General features: G+C 41.5%; 1 protein-coding gene across 1 annotated transcript in view; it reads right to left on the reverse strand.

The window, feature by feature from the left end:
* Positions 1-23,165, reverse strand: part of IL5RA (interleukin 5 receptor subunit alpha) — a 37,294-nt gene extending 14,129 nt beyond the window's left edge. The window contains exons 1-9 of the mRNA XM_088831618.1: positions 23,031-23,165; positions 21,606-21,758; positions 17,616-17,700; positions 15,772-15,917; positions 14,686-14,824; positions 12,813-12,966; positions 12,551-12,738; positions 9,929-10,074; positions 6,395-6,533 (exon numbers count right to left, since the gene is read on the reverse strand). Coding sequence (XP_088687744.1) covers positions 6,395-6,533; positions 9,929-10,074; positions 12,551-12,738; positions 12,813-12,966; positions 14,686-14,824; positions 15,772-15,917; positions 17,616-17,688 — 985 coding nt within the window. The 5' untranslated portion in view covers positions 17,689-17,700; positions 21,606-21,758; positions 23,031-23,165. The remainder of the gene's footprint in view (positions 1-6,394; positions 6,534-9,928; positions 10,075-12,550; positions 12,739-12,812; positions 12,967-14,685; positions 14,825-15,771; positions 15,918-17,615; positions 17,701-21,605; positions 21,759-23,030) is intronic.
* Between the last annotated feature and the right edge of the window lie 1,737 nt (positions 23,166-24,902).

Genomic DNA, 24,902 nt, shown 5'->3' on the forward strand with positions numbered 1-24,902 from the left:
AGGCTGGTGGGGCAAGTCCAGCTGGTAGGAGCTAGACTTGAAAGCTAAGTGGGAACTCCCTGCTCCTGACATCTGGGGACAATGAGAAAGCTCCCTGCTGGCCCTCCTTCAGGCCACAGGGCTGAATTGTCCTGTCCCCCCACTGGGAACAAGTAAGCAATGGGGCTGTCAGCCTGGAAACCACAGGAGTCTGGGTAAAAGGAAGCAGTGGCCCAAATCAGCCACCACATTTACCAACCCCAAATCCCCCATTTGCAAAGAAAACCTGAAACTGCCACAAGTTATATCACCCTCAGGGAAGCCAGGGGGGGTTTTCACGTTATTGGGTCGACTTTTTATTCTTCTATCAGTTTTTGTCACTGTTGACCCAGAAGCCCACCATTTCTTCATGAAAGCTTTGGAATTTGCAGAATTCATTTCCTGTGCAAAGTGAATCTGAGCCCTCTACAAGTGTCTCCCCTTCACCTTTCACCTGCCTGGTCTCTCCCTTTTCCAGCACAGTGTGAGGACTTAAAGACTGTGACAAATAGACTATGCCATAGGTTTTGTTTTTTTTTTTCTGAGTGCTGAGGGTGGAGCCAGCAAAGTCTTCGAGGTGGATTGGAGGGCCTGGGAGGGGACACCAAGCCCTCCAACTTTTGATTTCATGTGCCCTGGGGCTGCTATGCCAGGTTTCCTCACTCATTCACAGCCCATGAATGTCAGGTCCAAGGAAAAAGGCACTAGAGTTTCCCTGTAAGAGCCTTGCTTCCATTCCCTGCCCCCACCCCCACCAAATCTTACTTCCCTCCCTGGTTCTGCTTCCAACTATTTTCATGAAGTCCTTACAGTCCTATGAATAATAGGTCTTGTTGTAGAAGATGCCCCAAAAGATAGCTGCCATCCATGTTTACCTTGACTGCACAGCTGAGCCATCCAAGAATGCGGTAAACTTTCCCCTCCTCCCCTGGGTGTAAGTGCTACACATCTCAGGCCTAAAGCAAGATTTTTATTTTTAACTAGTACTTGGTACCTCTGTCTGACAGATCCTGACTTTTAGATACTGATTTCATCAAGGGCCCAGTGGCTCATTTGAGAGGCAATGCCTGTGACTGTGGGAAAGACCCGTCACTGATGTGCCGGACTCAGATCCACTGAGCCTGACCAGCTAAATGGCTGGGTGGATGCACGTAACACTTTTCCGTGGTAAAGGCGTTACTGTAGGAAACTGTTTTCATTATTGCTTGTTTCATGCATGACACAAGCTTCTGGGAAGGGAGGGGGAAGATGATGGACTTTAGAAAAGGAAAAGTTTCACTCAGACCACGAACCCCTCAGGAGACACAGGGTTTTGGTAAACAGGAGATGGCAGAGATAATAAAGGAACAGAACAATCCGGAAGTTAAGAAAGTTACAAAAGGAGAAAGAAGTGTGAAAAGTGGGAAGTTAGCTCTTCAGATAAGGCAGAGAAGCCAGTTGAGGAAGGGCAGCTGATAACGAGGGCAGATAAAATGAAACTGCTTCTTCCATCTGAGGAATAAATAAAAAGTATTCCATGCCCTGGAAATCCCATCATGGGAGGACAGAGTTTCAAGGCAGACCGAGAGTGCACAGAGGCTGGCGGACCCCGGACCACTGTGCCCTGTGCCTTTTGACTGTGCAGTGGCCTTGCCGACCGAGCTGGACAGCAGGCCCGACTCCTCCATCCTCCCTTTTCCTCAATCAAAGTGTATTCATCTGGTGTCTCTCTCTTGATCAAGATCCTTGGGCTCTCGTGGGTTAACTAGTCAATCGAATTTATTGCAATTTACTAATTGACTCATGTCACCTATTTGAGAAAATTATCCATTAATAGCCACTTCTTGGCTGTTTGATAACTACTGAATTATTAAATATCTCTGGGTCTGCATTTCCCTCAAATAAGGGAGGTGGACTTAGTAATATCTAACAGAGACGTGGTATTTGAGTTGGGTCTTGGCATGAAAATGGAAGGGGAGGGCTCTAGAGTGCCATTTATAAGACAAGGTAGGAGAGGAGGAAGGATGTTGGAGGAAATGAATGGAGCGGGAACACTGCCTGGTGGGCTGCGAGCAGAGCATAATTATTGCTGCATCCTCGCGGGGTAAGGAAGAGCCGTGTGAAATGTCCCAGAGGAGCCTGGGCTTCCTATTAGTTTATTAATCATCTTGATGGCGATGGAGAGCCTGCATTGATTAAATTCACTAATGATCCTAAACTGAGCAGGGGAGTAAATTCCAGAAAGGATGGATTTATAAGGTTAGTGGTAATATTAATCAGTGCATCTTCATGACCAGGGTGGCAGTAAATGAAATAAGATTTGCCGTGATGATGGCAGGGAGGCATACCTGAGGGCAAAGGATAATGAACCCAGTTCCAAACCGGGAAGCTGCTGTTTAGAAAATAATAATGGGATGCCAGCTCTAAAGTGCAGAGTGAATAATAAATTAAAAACAAGCTTAAAATAAACTTTCATTCTAGGTCAGGATCTCTCTCAGCACTTTGGTAGGGGGCTGTCACGGTGGGGGGTAGGGGAGCCAGGAAAGTGAAAGGCAGATGTGGAATAAACTTACAAAGGAGGAAATTCACCTGTTACAGGGAGGAAGCTGAGACCTGGGGAGGTTAGGGGTGGCTGACGAGGTCAGGGTCAGCCACTCTGTCCCCTCCAGGGGTGAAAACTGATGGCCCTTCCTTCGGATGACCTAAAGTAGTCTGTCTCTCCTTCCAGTCTCTCATTAGTTGGCTCACGAAACGTTATCTCTGCATCTCTAACTTCAATCAGAGAGCTAGACGCTGCTACAGCCAGGACGAAAACCTAGATCTTCTGATTTGTCTCTCGCTTTCTTCCTCTCTACGTTCTAAACTCTTCACAGTCAACACTGATGAGAATTTGGAACACAAACGCTAAAAAACTTCAGAGCTGGCTCCACAGCCAAGGTACCCCCACCATGGTCTCCAAGTTAGTTTGAGGTCCTCCAGCAGCATTGAGAAAAAATAAAAATCTCTGAAACTGTGTGTGCAGCAATGTTGGGAAGACACCTGGAAATATCAGTACTTTGGGGCCAGTGATTTTTGTGCCTTTGGGGAAGAACAAAGCATTAAGACAGAAATCCACCAAATGCAGGTGATCAAAATTAAGCTTCCGCTATGGGCATTTGATGAAATTCATAACCTTGTTGAAAATGCCCTGCGATGGGTTTGTGTTTCTTCTGTTGGGTCCCCTCTTGGGGAGCAGAGTGGATCTCGATTGTGCAGTTGAAAGCAAAGTTGGCGGGTTGTGGGGGTGGGGGGGTGCTGTGTGTGCTGAGTCTGTTTTGTCAGGTTGAGGCCTCAACCTGGGAAGGAGGGTGTTGGGGGAGGGGAAAAGACTGGCCTTGGCCGAACCATGAAGTAGGGGCGTTTGGCCTGTTTTCTCAGTTCGTTTTTTCCTTTCAGTTCCCTCTCCCAGGAAGGCTCTTGCTGCTCCTCTGAGTCCCAGTAGGGTCATATGGGAGCAGAGCTGCAAGGCTGTGCTGATCCTGTGGCACAACTTTAGGGGCGCCTTTCCCCTTGGGAAACTCAGCAACTCAACAAGGCCTTGCAGATACAGAACCGTGTTCCATCCCTCGGGCCTTCGCTTGTCTTCCCCAACCTTCCTTGGAAATCTCCCTGCTGTATCTTTGATCTGGCCTAACATCCACATGGGCCAGTGGGCACTGCCCAGGAATATCCTGCAGAGACACTCAGTAGCCTAAGTGTCTTATTTCTAAATAGAAAATCATAGCATGTGCTGAAAGAAAGAAATCTCTTCTTTAGTACCTGTCATTAACTACCTCATAGGATGAGGTCTATGACATACATGTGCTTGACAAGCCATAACCACATAGTTAGCTACCAGGATCTCTTGACCAGCCGTAACCACAAAGTTAGCTACCAGGATCTCTTAAATGAGTCTTTAGTTTGTTCAGGGTTCTAGCTCGTAGCACTCCAGCCACGGTGCTGTAGGGCTGAGAGCTCAGGTGTTGGAGTCAGTCAGCCTGGGTTCGAATTCCTTCTCTGCCACTTACTGGCCATGCAGAATTAAGCAAACTGTCTAAATGTTCAAAACCCTTTTTTCTCATGTACAGAACAGTTTTGTGGATAGGATTGGTGAAAGGGTGCGTGTAAAGCTGGAGCTTAGTGCTTAGTGCTTTAGGGGGGAGCAGGTAGTCAACAATAAATCTTATCTACTGACATTGTTGTTTCTATTTCACAATAACCTGTGAGGCAAGAGAAATGGATATTGTCTCCTTAGTTCTGGGAGCCCAAGGATGGGCAGAGAGAAGTGATCTATTCTAGGCTGAACAAGTAGTTACCATGTGCCAAGGCTAGTATGAAATCTGAGCTTGCTGTGGAAGACTCCAGAGTTTTGAGAAACAGTAGTTGTTTCTATTAACTGTCCTCTTCTCTCATACAATGCCCCCCTGCATGGCCAAGATACACACAGGTGACAGCAAACACAGGGAGTGCAAGTTCTAGCTTCATGGTGCAAGACCACCTCTCCAGTTTACAGAATTACCACCTGACATAGAGGATGAATAGAAATCTTCCCCTTCACTCAGAGCCACCGTCATCCCCCTTCTCCGATCCCACAGACAGATACAATGATCACCTTATTTGCCTAGTAAGCTAGTCAATTTAATCATAAACAAAAACATCTGCAGAACCAATATAGGAGTCCAGGCAGTGCCCAATCCTAGACATGGAACAACAGACTGGTTCCAAATTGGGAAAGGAATACGTCAAGGCTGTATATTATCACCCTGCTTATTTAACTTATATGCAGAGCACATCATGCAAAATGCCGGATTGGATGAAGCACAAGCTGGAATCAAGATTGCCGGGAAAAATATCAATAACCTTAGATATGCATGACACTAACTTATGGCAGAAAGTGAAGAAAGAGCCTCTTGATGAAAGTGAGAGAGGAGAGTGAAAAAGTTGGCTTAAAACTCAACATTGAGAAAACTAAGATCCTGGCACCTGGTCCCATCAGTTCATGACAAATAGATGGAGAAACAATGGAAACAATGACAGACTTTATTTTTTTGGGCTCCAAAATCACTGCAGATGGTGACTGCAGCCATGAAATTAAAAGACGCTTACTCTTTGGAAGGAAAGTTATGACCACCCTCTACAGCTTATTAAAAAGCAGAGACATTACTTTGCCAACAAAGATCCATCTAGTCAAGGCTATGGTTTTTCCAATAGTCAGGTATGGATGTGAGAGTTGGACTATAAAGAAAGCTGAGCACCAAAGAATTGATGCTTCTGAACTGTGGTGTTGGAGAAGACTCTTGAGAGTCCCTTGGACAGCAAGGAGATCCAACCAGTCCATCCTAAAGGAGATCAGTCCTGCTTATTCATTGGAAGGACTGATGCTGAAGCTGAAACTCCAATACTTTGGCCACCTGACGTGAAGAACTGACTCATTTGAAAAGACCCTGATGCTGGGAAAGATTGAAGGTGGGAGAAGTGGATGACAGAGGATGAGATGGTTGGATGACATCACTGAATCAATGGACATGAGTTTGAATAAGCTCCAGGAGTTGGTGATGGACAGCGAGGCCTGGCGTGCTGCAGTCCATGGGGTCGCAAAGAGCTGGACACGACTGAGCAACTGATCTGAACTGAGGTCTGTTTTTGCTGACGGCCCAGGTCTGAATTCAGATTTTGTGGACCCTGACCTTATTCAGTTTTGGAATCTTCTTTATGAAATGAAACAAAAATAAGAATTCAAAATTAGGTATGGAAAAATTACAGAGACCGGGGTTAGGAATGAAGGAGGAGAGAGGGATGAATATGCATATAAAAGGGCAGAAAGAGGAGCCCTTGTGGTAATAGATACACGAACCTACGCATGGAATAAAATTGTGTAGAGCTAAATACACACAGAAATGAGTACATATAGAATCAGTTAAATCTGAATAAGATTGATGGGTTGATTCCTTGCCACTTTCTTTGAGTGGCATATCGCAGTGCAGGTTTTTAAGAGGTTCCTCCTGAAAGAAACCAAATGAAGTCTTCATGAGTTCTTTCAGCATGTTTCTTTGCAACTGCATATGAATTTATATCAAAATTAAAAAAACATATTTTGGAAAAATTGAATAGAAGTGGAATTAGGTAATCTGCAAAAAATAAATAGTCACCAGACTTTGGAAGAGCTTGTGCTCTTGAGAAGCTTGAATGTTTAAACTTCACTGTTTTTATGGTAAATGCACCTCTGGTCAGAAAGGCAGCAAGCCAGCTGACAAGATAAGGCCTAGTTGAGACAATGAAAGCATTTCAAGACTCAGAAGTGAACATGTCCACTTTCCAGGAGGATCTGTTACAACCATGAGTAAAGCCACTTGCTTTAAGATAAACAAGAGGTACTCACCCATGTAAATAGGTTGACTCCACTCACTCCAGAGCCCCGCTGCTCTGCACACAGGGCTCACTGTTGCTCTCACTTGAATGTAATACTTAGAAACATCATCAGTTATGGCGATGAGTGTATTGGTTGTCATTTTTTCTGTCTAAATGGAAAAAAATAACACGATAATACTCTTTGGAACCTGCTATTTAAATTATGCCAGTGACTAGACCAGAAGGTCATATGCAAGTGACTCAGTGTTCAGCAACCCGTTTAAAATCAAGACACACATCAATTAGTGTCTTCTAGATCACTTCAGTATGGAAGTCTTGGCAGTCATCCTTCGATGGAAAGCTAGTAGCAACAAAAATAAATAGGCAATTGTAAGTCTCAGTGATCCATGTGGATCCAGCTGATATTTCCAGAGTGAAAGACTGGAGTGGCTCATTAGCAGGATGTGTAACTCTCCTCATCTTGTCACAAGATATTCTGTAATCACCTAACAACATCCCGTGGCTTCCATCATACTCAACAGGTGCCAGCAAAGTCCAGTCTATGACATATCTGGCCTGCCACCTGTTTTTATAGAAACTGCAAGCTAAGAATGACTTATATATTTTTCAACAATTGAAAAATATAAAGAGCATTTTGTGACACATGAAAATTATATGAAATTGAAATTTCAGTATCCACAAACAGTTTTACTGGAATGCAGTTATGCCTATTAGCTTGTATCTGTGGCAGAGCTGAGTAATTTTGGCAAAAGCAGCAGGGTCTGCAAAGCCTAAAATATCTCCTCTGTGACCTTTTACTGTAAAAGTTTGCTGATCCCTGTTTCAATGAGTCACTCCCAGCCTGGGGTTGGGAGGAGAAGTGAGGGGTGGAGGGTGCATAAGGATGTAGAAAAGAGCAGGGCCCTTGAATCTAGGAAAAGGGGGCTTGAATCCTAGCTCTAACCTCTAACTAAATGCAGGGCAAGTTGTTTGACCTCTCTGAGCCTCAGTTTTCTCATCTGTAAAATAGGAATAATACCATCAAACCAGTGGGTTATCAAATAAAGAAGCCCTAACTTTTTAAAGTGAAGTGAAGTCGCTCAGTCGTGTCCGACCCTTAGCGACCCCATGGACTGCAGCCTACCAGGCTCCTCCATCCATGGGATTTTCTAGGCAAGAGTACTGGAGTGGCTTGCCATTGCCTTCTCCAACTTTGTAAAGGCCAAGCTTAAAGATATTTTGGGTTGAATCACATTAAAGCTGCTAATATTCAACAATCCATATTTGATCTGCAAAAACAACCATTTGGGGTATTTCAACCTTAATATACTGGAGAAGGAAACGGTAACCCACTCCAGTATTCTTGCCTGGAGAATCCCATGGATGGAGAAGCCTGGTAGGCTACAGTCCATGGGGTCGCATAGAGTCGGACATGACTGAGCAACGGAACGGAACGGAACCTTAATATACACTCAGTAAATTCCCGTTTGTCATAGGCAATGTAGACTAACATTGTATAGTGTTGAATTGAGGCTGTTTTCTCACAAAGCCTTCTATATTCTATTCTATATTCTCTCTACTGCTCAGTGTCTTCACCATGCAACTAATTCCCTCTGCCCCAAACCAAGTTTATGTCCCTGGGGCCCCCGTGTTACATACTCCTGGATAGATTTCTCCCCTCCTTGTCTCTCCTCCAAAAACACTGCCATTTTAGGTCTCATCAGTTTTTGCTTGGACGGTTGCAGTAGCCGTGAGACTGCTGTTTTTATCTCCACATGTTCCCTCTGCCATGCCCAGCTTTTATGCTGCTACCAAAATAATTCTGCATTTCTCCAGATTTGTTCACATTTCTCTATGGAGTAAGACCTTCCAGTGGCTTCCATTGCTAATGGCCATGGTTTTAAAAAGAGAAACTACTTTTTCCAAGCAAAATCTTACAGTCATTCTGGGAGAAGTCCTAATGTCAGAGCTAGAGTTATGATTCCAGTGTTGGTCTTATGTCCAGCTGACTGAATTACTGCCACTTGGCTGAAGGAACCATGTTCTCTCAAGCTTTGGTTACTCCTTCTGCCTAGGGCCCTGACCACTGCAAGTGTATTGGAGGACTGGCATGAGTGAGGGCTGTTTATTGTGGTCCTCAAGGAGGAAATATACAAGTGGAGACAACAATTTGGGAGCTTTCATAGCAATTTGACATTGCCATGGCATCCAAGCTCAGGATCACTGGGTTTGTCTTTGGCTATCCTTGATTTTTCTAGCAAATCATACCAGTATAGGTGGATTCGAAATTTTAAAAAGAAAGTCAGTTTTTTGCCATGTTTACTTGGGCAAGTGCTGGCTAAAAAAGTCCTCTGCTTCTCCCACTAGGCAGGTTTCTATTCATCCTTCAAGATTCTGTTCAGTTTCTCCCCCTTGGGTGGTGGTCCTGGCAGCTTGCTTTGTTGACTCCCTGCTTTGTATCCACCCAGCCTCTTGGTCAGGCCGCTCTGAGACTGGGTGAGTGCATCCTGCAGACCAGGCCCCTTGAGAGCAGAAATGGTGCCTATTTGTCTCTCTCCCACTGAGAAGCCAGCTTGGAAAAATCTCTGTTAAACCAAATTGAGTTTGCAAAGCAGGAGTTTGAATCCTGACTTCTCCAGTTTTTTACTTTGCTTAATGGTGTTGGGCAACTTACTTAATCTCTCTGTGCCTCACTTTCTTGTAAGATGGGAATGATCACTGTATAATTATATAATAGAGAAACTGTAAGTATAACAAGGGCCTTCCCTGGCTCAGTTGGTAAAGAATCTGCCTGCAATGCAGGAGACCCGATTTGCCATCCCTGAGTCAGGAAGATCCCCTGGAGAAGGAAATAGCCACCCACTCCAGTGTTCTTGCCTGAAAAATTCCATGGACAGAGAAGCCAGGTGGGCTACAATCCATGGGGTCACAAAAGTCAGATATGACTGTATTAACAAAGCTTAACTTATAGTTGATGCTTAATAAATATTGACTTTCATTCAGCTCCTTTCCCCTTGACCTTTTGTCCCATTAGGGCTGATGAGGTGGCATTTTTTTTTAAGTTGTGGTAAAACACACATAGCAAAAAGTTACCATCTTAACCATTTTAAAGTGTGTGGTTCAGCAGTAAAAGTACATTCGCATCGTGCACCCCATCTCCTTCTTTTACCTATTGTGAATAATACTGCTGTGAACGTGGTTGTTCAAAGGTCTTGAGACCCTGCTTTCAATTCTTTTGGATATGTACCCAGAAGTAGAATTGTTGGGTCATATGATAATTCTATTTTTAATTTTTGAGAAATCCCCTTACTGTTTTCCATAGCAGCTGCACCATTTCCCCAACAGTGCTAATGAACTTTTATCTGATCCTTCACATTATTTTCAACCCAAAATAGGTCCTCTCAAGACAAAAAATCAGTAAGGTTTGATTTATTTTTACAAACTGGGATATGTTACCTTTGACTTTGTTAGTTCCAGGCTATCACCAGAGCTGTCAAATGGACAAGAATTTTTTTTTTTTTTAAAGAAATTTGTCATCAAATAATGGAATTATTGGAATCATTACCTGAAAATATCCTTTCTTTGCATTGTAAATTTTCACCTCATAATCAAAGCAGTGGCTTGGAAAAGCAGAAACTGGTTTTTCCCAGTGGATAGAGAGATAGGTTCCTTTGATCTCTGCCGTGACGTTCGCTGGAGGATTTACTCGATCTGTGTTAGAGAACAAGAGCTTGGTGATTATGGTTGATAAGTCCAGTCCACCCACATTTGTCAAGGTATTTCTAAGCTACATGTTCTCAAGTATTTTCCTGCAACGTTTAACCAACAAATCTGCAAGCCACAGAACTCCAGCAGCTCGCATCTGACTCCCATCTTACAGCTACAGGAGAGATCTCTCCTGTAAACCTCAAAAATTCCTACTTAAATGGTCTCGAATGGTTGTATGCCCTTTCCTTCAGCTTATTAAGGCCCACCCCACCATCCATTTTTACTTTCCGAGTTGGGCCGACCTGAGGGTAAACCTGTTCCTGGAGAGGTGTCCCGGAGGCCCAACTAAGCCCTGTGCTATGGAACAGGTGTGTGGCTGGGCTGATCACTTCCCCTTTCTGGGCCTCAGTTTTTATTTCATTTTGGTTTGTGTATCTTGTTTTCGTTTGTTGTGAGGATTTGGTTTTTTCTTACAGAAAATGAATGGGTTAGGCTAAATTTGTCTTTGCTTATAACTCCATAGTTCTCTCCGCTGAGATCTCACTTGATTGTCCTATGGCCACTTGATATGGTTGGAAATTATTTCTGAGTCGACTTGTCTAAAGTTATGTGACTTGGACCTCACAATTACTGAATCATAGGGACAAGCTAAGAATGGGGCCCACTGGCTCCAGAGCCTGCCATCCCCTAAGCCAAAACTTTTTTCACCAAGAGAACATTTATTTCTTTTAGTAACATGAGGAATTGGTCTCAATAAAATGAAAATCATACAAGAAAATAAATGCCCAGAGTCTGTCCCAGGCTATGTCCATTTTCATATTAATATCATTGTTTCATAGGTCTCTCTCAGTATTTCTTATTACCTGTTGTCATGAAAGTGACATTTTTAGGTCATCTAATATGACCTAAAATAGGCTGTTGAAGAGAACTGTATAACCTCTTTAGCAAGTACTCTGATTGTTTAAATAAAGTTATACTCCACTCGATACACACATGGATGATAGAAAAGTAGAAACAGGTACATATGTCACAAACCACATCCTTTAAATAATATTTTGCATATTTATTGGATACTTAGGCCAGGCACCATTCTAAGCACTTTATAACTATTAATGTACTTGATTGTCGCAAAGACCATGTAGGAAGAACTGATTTCTCCCCATATTTAGGTGAAAAACCCGAGGCACAGAGAAATGACCAGCTTGTCTAAGGTCACTCAGCGAGTGAGTGGAGAAGCCAGGATCTGTGACCAGGCAGCCTGGCTCCATAGTCCACACTAATAACCATGCCATCACGGAAACCTTGAACATTAAGAACCAGAAATGCTATGTGAAGGGCTCCCGATGAGTTTCATTAATACAAGTATTTAGAGTTTCATTAATACAAGTATTTAGGGTGAGGGAGAAGATCTTCAGTTTTGAAAACTGAACAAGTGGAAGCTTAGCTCATATGCTTCAGTCAGAGAATCACATGGTGAGGGAGACCTGCTGACTCAAGAACACCCAGCGGAGACAGTGCAGAGGGTGGAGGACTGTGAGAGGAATGCGTGAGAAGTTGGGGGCCAGTAGTTTGTGAAAGAGAGAGTTCAGGATGAGAAATCTGGCTGCCTTCAGATAGCTGAGGGACCTTCCTGTGGGGAAGGAATCCTGTGGGGGTGATGCCAACCCGTCACAGGATCCGTGGGCAGACATTTCACAAGACCAGCCAGAGCTGCTGAGTGGTGGTCTGGGCTTCTTTCAGCAGCAAGCTCACTTTCCCTGGCTTCTCAGCTAGGGGAGATTTTATCCCCTAGGGCACATTTTGAAATGTCTGGGGAATTACTAGGACCAACAAGGACCTACTGTATAGCACACAGAACTCTGCTCAATGTTATGTGGCAGCCTGCGTGGGACAGGAGTTTGGAGAACAGATATAGGTACATGTATGGCTGAGTCACTGCTGTGCCCTGAAATTATCACAGCATTGTTAATTGGCTATTCTCCAATATGAAATCAAAAGTTAAAAACAAAAAAGGACTCCGTTTTAGAGATCTGCTGTTCAACATTGTCCCTACAGTCACCAATACTGTATTGTGCCCCAAAGATTTGGAGGATAAATCTCATCTTACCTCTCTTACCTCATCAAAACTAAAATTAAAAAAGTAAAGATCATTAGATATTGAGATTAAAAAAAAAGTCTGGGGACATTTTTATTGTCACAACTTGAGAATGGGGGTGGAGTGCTATTGGCGTCTAGCAGTTGGAGACCAGGGCTGCTCCTGAACACCTTGGAAAGCACAGGACAGCCCCACAGAGACATCTTTGGCCAGATAATATGAGTAGTGCCGAGGCTGAGAAACCTTGACCCTGTGGTTTTTAAGCAGGAGCCATGTGGTCGTTCAGTATTAGATAAGTAGCCAAACTAGGTGATTTTTATAAACCCTCCCAGTGCTGAGATTCTGCAATTCAATTATTCTGGTTTTGTGTCAAGGCTGTCTTACCAATGGCATGAAGGGCAAAGAGCTGATCGAAAGGCTTGATCACAGCTTCCTTGCTGGAGCCGTTAACATACACTGCAAGGGAGTCTCGCCCTTTGCTATTGATGAAAGTCCTGGGAAACCAGCAGGCAACATTTCTCTGCAGGATGTCTTTGCTGTATTCCTGACATTCTTCAATCCGAGAGCGATACCTGTATTGGAACACTCATAAGTTTTCAAGGCTGGAGGAAACAACCCATTCGCATAAGTGAAAATCGGTACTAACCTATAGTAGAGGAAATACTGTGTATCGTCAGGGGCGTCCTTGCCAACAAGCCAGGTGCAGTGAAGAGAAACTTGGTAAGCTCGTAAGTGTGTGTAATTATCTGCCTTCGTGTTTGTGGTGCAAGTTAAATTCACAATCTCAGTTCCAGGAGACCCTAGATGGTCAAAAATTGGGAAAAAAAATAGCAGATATACATATACATGAATTGTTTCACATTTTGCCGTACAGTGGAAAGTAACACAACATTGTAAGTTAATTCTATTCCAAAAACGAATTTTTTTTTTTAAAGAACAAAGCATTGCCACGATAGCTTTTGATAGTTTCTTTTAAACCCATAGGGATTGGGGACATCAAAAAGTAATTGTCACCACACAGTTCTAGAAACCTATTTGCAAAAGGTCAGCTTTCTGGGGGATGAACTAAAATGACTAAGCCCTACATTCTGACTTCAAAAGTTTTGCAGCTTCTTTGCAGGGAGGGTTTATATGTGATAGATATCAGAGTTCAAGAGCAGTGTGATAGATTGTCATTCAGAGCTTGGTATACAGCAGCCTCAGGGTTCTGATGCTCCATTGTCAATAACTAGTTATGACTAAGAGAGCTAATTGAGGAAGGTCTCCAAAGCCACTTTGCATCAGAGAATGAAGTGATTCATTAGGTAGTATCCAAATGCTTCATGAGTAACAGATTGCCGCTCAAAAGGAAAGTAGTTTTGGCAACATGGCAAAAGAACACTGCCTCTTTAAAGACTCAGTACGCACACTAGTGTATGAAAGTCTACTTTAGGTCACCATAGAGCACTGAGTAGAGCTCCCTGGGCCGTACAATCTGTTCTCATTAGTTGTCTATTTTATGCATGCTGCTGCTGCGTCACTTCAGTCGTGTCCGACTCTGTGTGACCCCATAGACAGAAGCCCACCAGGGTCCCCCGTCCCTGGGATTCTCCAGGCAAGAACACTGGAGTGGGTTGCCATTTTATGCATAGTGGTGTATATATGTCAGTCCCAACCTCCCAGTTCACCCTGCTCCCTCTTTCCCTTCGGTATGTTTGTTCTCAGTGTCTGTGTCTCTATTCTGCTTTGCAGATAAGGTCATCTGTAGATTCCACACGTGCGGTGCTTAGTCGCTCAGTTGTGTCCAACTCTTCGCGACCCCATGGACTTTAGCCCTCGACGATCCTTTGTCCATGGAATTCTCCAGGTGAGAACACTGAAGTGGATTGCCATTTCCTTCTTAATATATGATACTTGCTTTTCTCTACCTGACTTACTTCACTCTCTTTGACAGTAGGTCCTTCCACATCACTGCAAATGGCACAGTTTGGCTCCTTTATATGACTGAGTAATACCCCATTGTATATGTGGATCACATCTTCATCCATTTCTCTATTGATGGACATGTAGGTGGCATCCATGCCCTGTCTATTGTACATAGTGCTGCAGTGAACATTGGTTGCATGTATCTTTTTGAAATATGGTTTTTTCCAAGTATATGTTCAGGAATAGAATTGCTGTGGCATATGGTAACTCTATTTTTAGTGTTTTGAGGAACCTCCATACTGTTCTCCATAGTGGTTGTATTAATTTATATTCCCACCAGTAGAGTAGGAGGGTTCCCTTTTCTCCACATCCTCTCCAGCATTTATGTATATATTTTTTGATGATGACTGTTATGGCCAGCGTGAGATGATCAGTTCAGTTCAGTTCAGTTCAGTCACTCAGTCGTGTCCGACTCTCCGTGACCCCATGAATCACAGCACGCCAGGCCTCTCTATCCACCACCAACTCCCTGAGTTCACTCAAACTCATGTCCACAGAGTCGGTGATGCCAAAAGTCTGAAATTTAAAACTGGGCTCTCAGAGACCTGCCTTACCTGGTGGGGCTTTAAGTTCTGCAGAAACCCAGCTGCTGGCTTGTAGGGACTGGTTGTTCCACGGCACTGTCTGCACACTTGCTGAAAAGCCCTTGTGAAGGATGGTTATGAGGCTGCTCTCAGTGTTCCTGGTTTCGTACTAAAAATAAAAACCCACAAGTCATGATATGTAAAGGAGAAATGACCTTCAGAGAACTATTTAATCAAATAGGAGTTTTCTTCCACTTTTTAAATGGCATGTAAACACAATGCAATGCAATCATTCTGCTAGAAAAAAATCAAACCCAGTGTTTCAAGGTTATGTTCTTATCCCTAAACTCATCGATCAAGTTGTACACATTAAATAGGTACAGCTTTTTACCAAAAATAAAATGGTTTTAAAAATGAATAAACAAATTGCCTAGTTCTAGATTGGTACATGTTTTAAAAATACATAATGAAATATAGAAAATAATTATTCAAGGATACCTGAATAACTGCTTCTTGTAAAAACAAACAGAATGCTACAGTTCAGACTCCAGTTTCCTTTGACCACCATCTCTGGCTCCATAGAGAATGCTCTAGAATTCCATATTTACTGACACAGTGAGTACTGCTTCTCCCTTCGTTTGATTTATTGCACATCAGCTCGGTGCCTGGTGCTTTAATATGTCCCCGCAGTGAACTTGGGGCTCTGGGATCTTAAGTGACTGATGGAAGGTAGTAAAGGCAGGAAGTGGCTGAACTGGGATTTGAATTTGACCTTTTCCGTTAGGTACAATGGCCCCTCTCCACTTTTGCTTGGTTATTCTCTTCTGTTCTTTTGAATATTTTAAAGGCAACATAAAATCAATATCTAAACCACTGTAGCTCAGAAGTTACTAAACTTTATTGTTAAGTGGAAGAATTGGTCCCACAGTTAAAAATGTTCCGAGCCACTGTTTTAGTGCAGGTATGGCACTAGTTCTCAGCCATTTCAGTAGAGACATTGCCCTACTTGAAATATAACAGAAAGCTCTGTAGCGGTTTTCTCTCTTTTTAGTTAAAATTTCCTTTAGTAAGGAAAATTCAGTCTAGGTAAGCATTGCCATCAAAATAAACACTTACATCTTCTTCTTGTGGAGCATTTATTTTCACATGATATCCTAGCTGGACATTGCTTTGTTCTTGATCAGGATTTGGTTCCCAATGTAAAAGAACTTGAGCTAAATTGACAGCTTTAATGGTGAAATTGATTGGTGGTAGAAGTAAAACTGTTGATCAAAAGAAAAAACCCATGCAATGTTTAATTATATGGTACATTTTAAAATCATTAAATGTTTTATTGTGTAGTATAGTATTTTATTATGCTATCAGAATGTATAACACTGAAATAATCTTAGGAAAAGTTTCTTTAGAACTTTTTTTAGTTCATTATCTTTTTTACTTTGCCCAGGTATTTACCTATAACACCTACAGGTGTTTTATTGAAATATGAATATTTTGCTATGTTGTTATTCAGTATAATAATTTTCAAAGGGTCATTATCTATTAACAGACTAAAATAATAGTTTGTGGGTAGCAATGTGTTTAATGACATGGAATAAAATTGAATAGAAAATATCAGGTGCATCAAACATAAGAAGTGTTATTTCATGAACCTCTTATTTCTGTTCCATAAATATAGTCACATATTTGTATACTGGTTCAGGATGTAAAGATTTGTTTCTTAATATGATTAAAGGTCAAAAACCTTGTAAGCAAAATTACTCACTGAGCATTTATAAAAAGAAAATGTTTTTTCTGCCCTCATGAACCACTGTCTTCAGAATCAAAGCTTTCATTTAAATTACAAAATCAATGCCTGTTCTTAGAAATCTTGGGAAGCACAGATGATCAAAAAAATAAGAAAAAAATACAGCCACAGTTTTATCACTGAGTGGCATTAACATGTAATACATTTATTGTCTTTTTTTCTTGAGTGTACCTTTATACAACTTTTAAAATTTTTGCTAAAGTTGGGTTTCCCTGGTGGCTCAGATGGTAAAGAGTCTGCCTGCAGTGTAGAAGACCCAGGTTCAATCCCTGGATCAGGAAGATCCCCTGGAGAAGGAAATGGCAACCCGCTCCGGTATTCTTGTGTGGAAAATCCCATGGATGGAGGAACCTGGTCAGCTACAGTCCATGGGGTTGCAAAAAGTTGGACACGACTGAGTGAGTTCACTTCTTTCGCTTATAGTATTATACAGTTATGAAACCTTCTTTGATGAATTTATGCGTCAGCACATTTCCACTGACATTTAACATTTAATAGCTTTCCACGACTCTGCCTCCGCACCTGCTCCGTGCAGACGTCTGGGGCTCTGTGCTTCACCGACCATTGTGGTAGCCACTGGCCACATGTGGCTGTTTAACTAAAAGCAGAGTTCAGTGTCTTAGCTGGGTGAGCCATGTACACAGTGCTCAGCAGTCAAGTGTCACTGGACAGTGCAGACACGGGCTCACAGCCAGGACTGTAGCAGCGTCTCTTACTGCCAGTGGACTCATGTGATGGGTTATTTTTCCCTTAAACCGACTGATCAACAGACCCACTGATTCAACTGATCTGAACCAAACATAGTGGAAGCTTCTTATTCTTTGGTTCTGAGAACTTTGAGAGGACTTTGAACTATATGCTTGTCTGGGAAGGTGTCCAGATACGGCCACCAGCTGCAGCTTTATTCCGAGTGCCCGTTTACCCATACTTGGAATACGATTTCCCACTGCAATATAAAATACGTGCTTCAGCCAACTTTGCTTTCTTAAAATATAGTATGTTTAAAAAACTGATATTCTGATAAGAATAAATGTTCCATCCCTTTTTAAAAAAATCCTGATTTCCTAATTGAGTCTTATTTAGGAGAAATTAATACTATCCTTCTTTGTAATGTACTTATTTTTTTTAATTATTGAATTTAATAGGTGCTGCTTACATTTTTTATCAGGAAGTAAGTCTGCTTGCAGTATTACTGCCGCCCCCAAAAGAATCAGTAATTCAGGTGCCATGATGATCACATCCTACAGAAAACAGAAAGACAAAAATCCAAATGGTCAGCTGTTGCCATTTCTAAGAAAAGCTGCTAGCTCCTTTCTAAAGAAAAGTATAGTCATTTAGCCATTTAACAAACATTTATGAACTTTATGTGTTAGAAATATAAATATGAACAAATCTTGGATTTTGTCTTGCCAACATGGATCTGAGAGATCTGAGAGACAGAATGAAGTGCAAATCAATCATTGTAACTCCAGCTTCAAAACTGCTCTAGTAAAGATGTGTATAAGGAGCAAAGAGACTTCTGAATTGAGTCCTAAAGGATATACTAGAGTTCTTACACACATGCAAGTGAGGAAAGGCATCCATGGTGGCACACGGAGCCATGCGAAGCCAGAAGAGAGGAAAGAAAATAGGAGAAGGTTGATATTCCGTGAGAGACCACAGCAGATGTTTGAACAGTAGAACACAGAGTTAATAAAATTGAATATAAATATCATTACCAGTTTCACTAATAAGAATTTACATATGAGCATGACATGTCCAGCATGACAAGGAACTTAAATCTAAAATAATGTTTACATGGGAAAAAGACGCTTTGTATCACAAACCTGGAATAAGAGTTTAGTACTTCAGACTTCAGAAAGGCGGAATTTTTTGATGAACCCAGAAAGAAATAGGCCATTAAAGGGAATGAAAACATAGGCCTGAAGAAAATAAAACTGATATTTCTGTTTCTTTTAAATTAAAAAAAAATAAGCAGACAATGAATCTAGAGTAGAAATATTAGCATAACTCAAGTGTGGCTGTCTGAAAAAAGTAGATTGTTTCAGGAACATTTTTTTTAACGTGAAAGAAAAGATCTTTTGTTGAGAATTGTAGATTAGAAATCTTGAATGTTTCCTTTGAAAATTTCGGAAGGCATTTTTCATATGAACTTAACAAAACTAACATTCCGCCTGCTAAGTTTTGTCCTCCCCCACCACCAGATAATGAGAGTGTGTAGTTATCCAATTTACAACGGTGAAAAGATGGCTAAAAATCATAGACACGGTCTCAGATCTTCCAACTGTAAAACCTATGTTCTACACTTACTTAAGTTATACAATTTTTAATTTAAAATTTTATTTAAGTGATGTGATATTTTTCAAACATAATTCTGGTAGACCCACAGAGGATAAACGTTGGCTAAATGGATACATTAAGGAAGAACCAAAAACCACACTTTCTTTACTTTTACTACTTACTAATGAAATTAGTAAAATGTCACAGCACAAAGACAGAAACAGCATACAAATCAATTTCTTTGTCAGATAAACTCAAGTATTGCTAATCAGAGTTATGCCACTTTTTTAAGACTTTTTATTTTGTATTGAGATTAACAATGTTGTGATAGTTTCCAGTGAACAGTGAAGGGACTCAGCCATACATATACATGTATCCATTCTCTCCCAAACTCCCCTCCTATCCAAGCTACCACATAACATTGAGCAGAGTTCTCTCTGCAGGTGCTTGTTGGTTTTCCATTTTGGATGTAGCAGTGTGTACATGTCCATCCCAAACTCCCTAACTATCTCTTTCCCCTACCCTTCCCACCATCCTCCCATAACCATAGGTTGGTTCTGTTGTCTGTGAGTAGCTTTTTATTTTGTAAGTTCATTTGCATCATTTCTTTTTAGATTCCACATATAAGGGATATCATACAACAGTCCTCCTTGCATCCAGAGTTATGCCTCTTTTGATAAGAATCATCCTGTTTCTTTCTCTGATTTTACACCATGTAGAAAAAGAATTTTTAAAGCAACAGTAATGATAAAAGCAGCTGTTCTAAAGTTTTTAAAGGTTTCAGTGAGAATGTTAAGGATTTAAAGGCACGCCTTGGTAATTTACTAAGCCTTAGAAGCAAAGATAAGAACTCCTTAGAGACTTCCCTGGTGGTACAATGGTTAAGACGCTGTGCTTCCACCGCAGGGGCAGGCATGGGTTTGATCCCTGGCTGGGAATTAAGATCTCATGTGCTGTGCAGTACAGCCAAAATAAAGAAAAAAGTGGAAAAAAAATTCCTTGACAGACAACAGCAAAAATAGCTTCCTCTTCAAGGTTAGAAGGTGATGTCTTTGAAATTTCAGTATTTCCGGAAATAATATCACACGTGTTCTAAGTTTTCACTAATCATTATTACTAGGAGGAATTCTCAGTCAGAAAAAAATGCAAAATTGATTTTCCCTGAGTGAGTTTTACTGACTGTCAAAGTAAGTAGTATGTTATAACAGTACTTGTAAAAATAATAAATTGCAATTAAATTGTTGAAGTAATAAACTATCACATGCCTCAATGTGGAGATAGTTGAATATTTCATATAACCAAGCAGTCTGCCCTAGAACTTTTTATGTGTTCTGATTTTATAGCTGATTAAAACAGAATTGTTTTTCAAATTTGACGAAAAATTTGTGATGATCAATTTTATCAACCATAAAACCGCCATGCACATTTTTTCGCATTTTACTGTGATATTATCTGTTAAAAAGGATGGTAACTTTGAATAAAAGAAGTTGTTGTCTTATAGACAACACAAAATACTCAACATTTTTTTTTGTGAGCCAGATAAATTCAGTAAAAGCCTGGGTATTACTGAAGGTTCAGCAGATGACCCTGTATTTTTCTATAATTCTGTTTGCTCTGCTCATTCCCTGAAAGCACCTTCAGCCTTTGCTCATGTCTTCTTAATATTTCTGGTCCGTGGCAGAGCAGTCACTCCTGCTGGAAAACGAACTTGAATCTTTGGGGGTCATCTCTTTAATCCAGTGATATACTGTTACATGGATGTCAGCGGGGTAATGTTTTGTTGTACAGTAGGCCGTGTCACTATATTAAAATGTATAGAAATAACTTGTTCAGAATAACTTGTTATGCATTCTTCTCATGGATACTAATTAAAATCCAGCGGAATACCATTAAATTTTTAAAGTAGATTCAAATTCAGAATGAAGCAAACATGTGTTGCCTACCTATTAATACCATTATCAGAAATGCATGCTGTCTCTTAGAAAGACCATGGGCTACCTGTTCTTGTCATATTTCATTGGGTGATCTAAAATTCCTCGAGTACTCTCTGAGAATTTGGCAGGTGTTTTATTCTTTGAAATTTGGGAGTAAACAGGAGCATCATCGCTCACAGTTCAGATGTTTCTAGAAAGCGGGGTAAAGTCCTGACAATTGTCGATGAATTTCCCCAGTGTTCCTGAGAATTGGTCAAATTCTACTGAAGTTCAGACTTAACGTTTTCCCCACTCTCTTTCCAGATTATTTTGCTGCCCAGGACACTTGTTTTATAACCAAAGTTGTATTTACCCTTTTTAAAGAAACTTTTTGAGTCAACTGTGGTGACAACTAATTAAAACTCAACTTCAGTGCACAGAAATTGAAAAGCAACTGTTAGGATTCATGGTCCGTTAAACTCTTAAAAGTAGAGTTTACTTTTTACTTCCTTTTTTTTTTCCCGTACAGTGTAATCAGCAATAGAACCTATCTCTTGGGGAATGAAGAATAAATAAATAAACCAAGGTGTAAAATGCAAATGACATGTTTAGCTAGGTATGTTGCATTACCCCCAAGTGAAAAATTGTGCATAGTCCTAAAAATATGAGTCATTAGGAGCATATACAAGGCATGCAACCTTTTTTTCTGCCTTACTACAGGACTTCTGATTAATTTTCTGAAATAGTCCTTAAATATAACTCAGCAATTCAAACTGTTGCCACAGTCATAAACCCTTGTTAGCCAAGGTGGAAATGGTGCTGCCACCCTGAGTATTTGGGAAATGCTGGCAGAAAGAGTTTGCTGCACATCTCCTAATGGTTAAATGTCTTCCTGCCAATTGCACGTGGTGCCATGTCATCCCACATCCACACTTCCCTGTTCCCAGGCATACCTGTCTCCTCCGGTCTGATCCTCTCGTTCCTGATGACCACCCATGCTCAGTAGCCGACAGCCAGGACCGCCTCCATGCTGTCAGTGCTCGTGGCTGCAGCCACAGCACCTAGCACAGCTTCAGGCCCAGGGCAGGTGCTACATATGCCTGGTTCTACACAAAATAAAGGCAAATTAATGCACACCCCTTAACAAGTCGAGCTCTGTAGGGAAAAACCTAGCAGAGGGACGAGTTAGATTAGAGCACGGCAGGCTGGGAGCACGTAGCAAACCTGGGCTGTCTAGGGTGAGATGTGATACTCTTGGTACCTTGCCTAAAAATTTCCCCAAGCAGCATTTCAAGTAATGGAAACGAATGAGGTGATTTGATTTCCCAGACTTTGTTATATTTGAAATGCAAACAGTTAACAAATAGCTACATCCACTAACATATTTTTCAGTAATTATGAAAGAAGTCATACCCTTTTACAAGAAATATTAGAAATTGTACCGGGTAATTCAGTTTTCAACCTGATGATTCATTAAATTGGGTATCAAATACATTAATCAATATGGCTATAAAAAGTCACTTTTCATGTGTTAATGAGTTGTAGGCTCATGGAGTATTAAGAGAATCTGATTTTTCTTTCCATGTCTTCCTTTCTTTTTTTTTTTTGTCATTCCATCCATTTCTTCTGTATATATGGAAATATGTTTACACTGATTGGGGTCAAAATTTAATAAAATGGTGAACCTGAAACCGAGTGAGGTGTTTCAGCAAGTTTTTGGAGATTTTATATAAAATCAAACAATTTTTTTTTCAAAATCCCAGAACCCTCAGAAGAAACAGAAAGCAGATGGCTTCAGTTAGAGCCAGGGCCACCATCTCCTTTTTGGTTGCTGTTTCTGCATTTGTAACTTTCTTATTAATGCAGACGTCCTCATCAAGTTATTTTATCCTGTCCCCTATTTTTTAAACTCATATATTTCCCCAGAAAACTTAGCAGAGTCTGTGTTCTCATTTTAATCTCGGAAGTATCTGCAACGGCGGGTAACAGGTGTCTTAAACAAGAATCAGCAAAAAACGTAGCTTTTATTCCAGTGTGACTCACCTTCACACAGACTGCACACCTCAGTTACTTAGCCCAACACAAAGGAATAGAATATTACACCCAGAGTGGACACAACTGGCCTGATAACATGTCTATAGTAACGTTATTAGTTCCATTCCTGCTAATAATAGAGTTCTAAGGGGTTTTGTTTTCCCCATTTCTTCATGTAAAAGTTTGCCGTATATTTACAAGTCATTCTCTCACTTTTCCTATTCCCCACCCGCCCCCACCCCTGCCGTGTAATGAAGTTATTAGGAGGTGGAGCTCAGAGTGGTGTTAGAGGGAAAGAGTCATCTGCTCACTCTGAGATGAATCAGTTCTGGATCCCCACTTACGGAGAAGTGCAGTGGCCTTGCCATCAGAAGCTGCTGCAGGGCACTGAAAATGAACCTTATCTCTGTACACTTTTGACTTAGAGGCAGATCTTCTTCACTGTTTCATCATCACAGCTGTAATGGTTACAAACTCACAGCCAGTTCCCTTGACGATGGGAGGGCAGCAGGGCTCCTCTAAGCAAATATCAAGGAGCATCTGTGAGCAGGTAGTTCTGGACGAGCCTTAACCCTGTAACGAAACTCCTGAGAACTAAACTGCTGTTGAGTGAAGGCGCTCTCTGTTCCTGATAGCCACTATCTGATAACTGTCTCATCTGCATTTTCACTATCTTTCTAGATGCTTTGCCCTATTCAGGAGTTTCAGTGAACACTGGCTCCTGGGTGGCAAGGTAATCAACTTTTCCCTGGGCACTTTCCAGAATTTCTGTTTTCTTCATGTGCTTCGTTCAGCTGGAGGATTTTTTGTGCCACTGTCACACAGTACCAGACACACGATTTAACAGAAAAATGGGGTATCTACCGCTCCCTACAAGCTGAGCAGCAATTTTCAGTTTTCAGAGGTTCCTTAACCCCTCTCTGCTGTGTTAGCAGGTCCTGCGCCCTCAGACAGATGGGTGTGTGCTGGGCGCGGGGCAGAGGAGGGAGACGCAGTTTCTGGTGTCACGAGTTGCTGGCCTTGGCGAGTCTGGACTCACCCTGCCCATGGTGACTGTGGCCGTGTTTTTCTGTGCTCACCCAAGACCTGCTGTCTCTGATCTCCCGGTTCCCGGTGCAGCACCTCAGCTGGCCTCTCCTCAGTACCTTCACTTTAAGTAAACCTAGTTGGGTTCTCCTGTCCTTTGTTCCATTTTTGTCTAGGGAATTTCCAGGCACATGACTTGCAAACCCAACTTTTAAAAATATGTTTCCCAGGGTTTGAATAGATGAAAATGTCCCTTAACGTTATTGAGCGCCTGAGGCAGGTGGAAGCCTTTCCCTTTGAGAGGGAATCTCCAGGCTTAGCCCAGAGGGGTGAGCAGCAAGCAGCCCCCGAGAAGTGGGAACAGAGGGGCCCAGGTCTCCACAGAACTGATGTGAGAGAGGCAATGGCCAGGTGAGATAAGGGGTTCAGTTTACAGGATGAAAAATGACAGGCACCCCAGTGAGACATCCTGCAAGTCAGTGCATGTCTTCTGCAAGGACAGCCACTGGGGCTCCCAAGGTAATCATTTTAGCAGTTGCCGAAAAAGAACCAGATCAGTTGTTATTAGATGATCTGAAAAAACATGATTTTCCTTGGGGAAAGGAAAAGTTGAACTGGGAACTGAGAGAGATCCATTTATTTGCTAAGATGGACCCAGAGAAGTTTAGATACAGTATCAGCCATCTGACCTACTTTTTAGAGTCCTGCATCTAATTTTAGTTGCAGCTTATTTGTCATCCTTGAAAACTTAAAACTAGTTACTAATCATTGTGAGGGCAATAATTTCTGACCAGAAAGGCTGTTTTAACATTTTCTATGTTTCTTTATTCAAGAAATATTTATTAAATCCATCTATGCAACAAGCCAAAAGCTGTTATGGATATAGAGAAAATCAGAACTGGCTCTTACCCTGGATACCATCTTTCTAGATATATGACACGTTATCAGCCATGCCAATATTAAAAACCCAAGGAAACAAGCTTGCATTTTGTTCCCATGCCCTATTTCCAAATAAAGCCAAGGAAGATAATAGGCACAGCTTTGTGTAGTTTATTTTTTGTGGCAAGAACAGTCTTCTTTAGAATAAACTGTAAACGTCCAAAGATAGTATAATGGAACATGCTGGAAGAATTCACATAAATGGTTTTTCAAAAAGTGAAACAAAAATTGGCCTGTATTTTTTTTTTTTG

This window comes from Moschus berezovskii, chromosome 24 (assembly GCF_049115385.1).
Source record: "Moschus berezovskii isolate FMDL1 chromosome 24, NW_MosBer_1.0, whole genome shotgun sequence".
NCBI lineage: Eukaryota > Metazoa > Chordata > Mammalia > Artiodactyla > Moschidae > Moschus > Moschus berezovskii.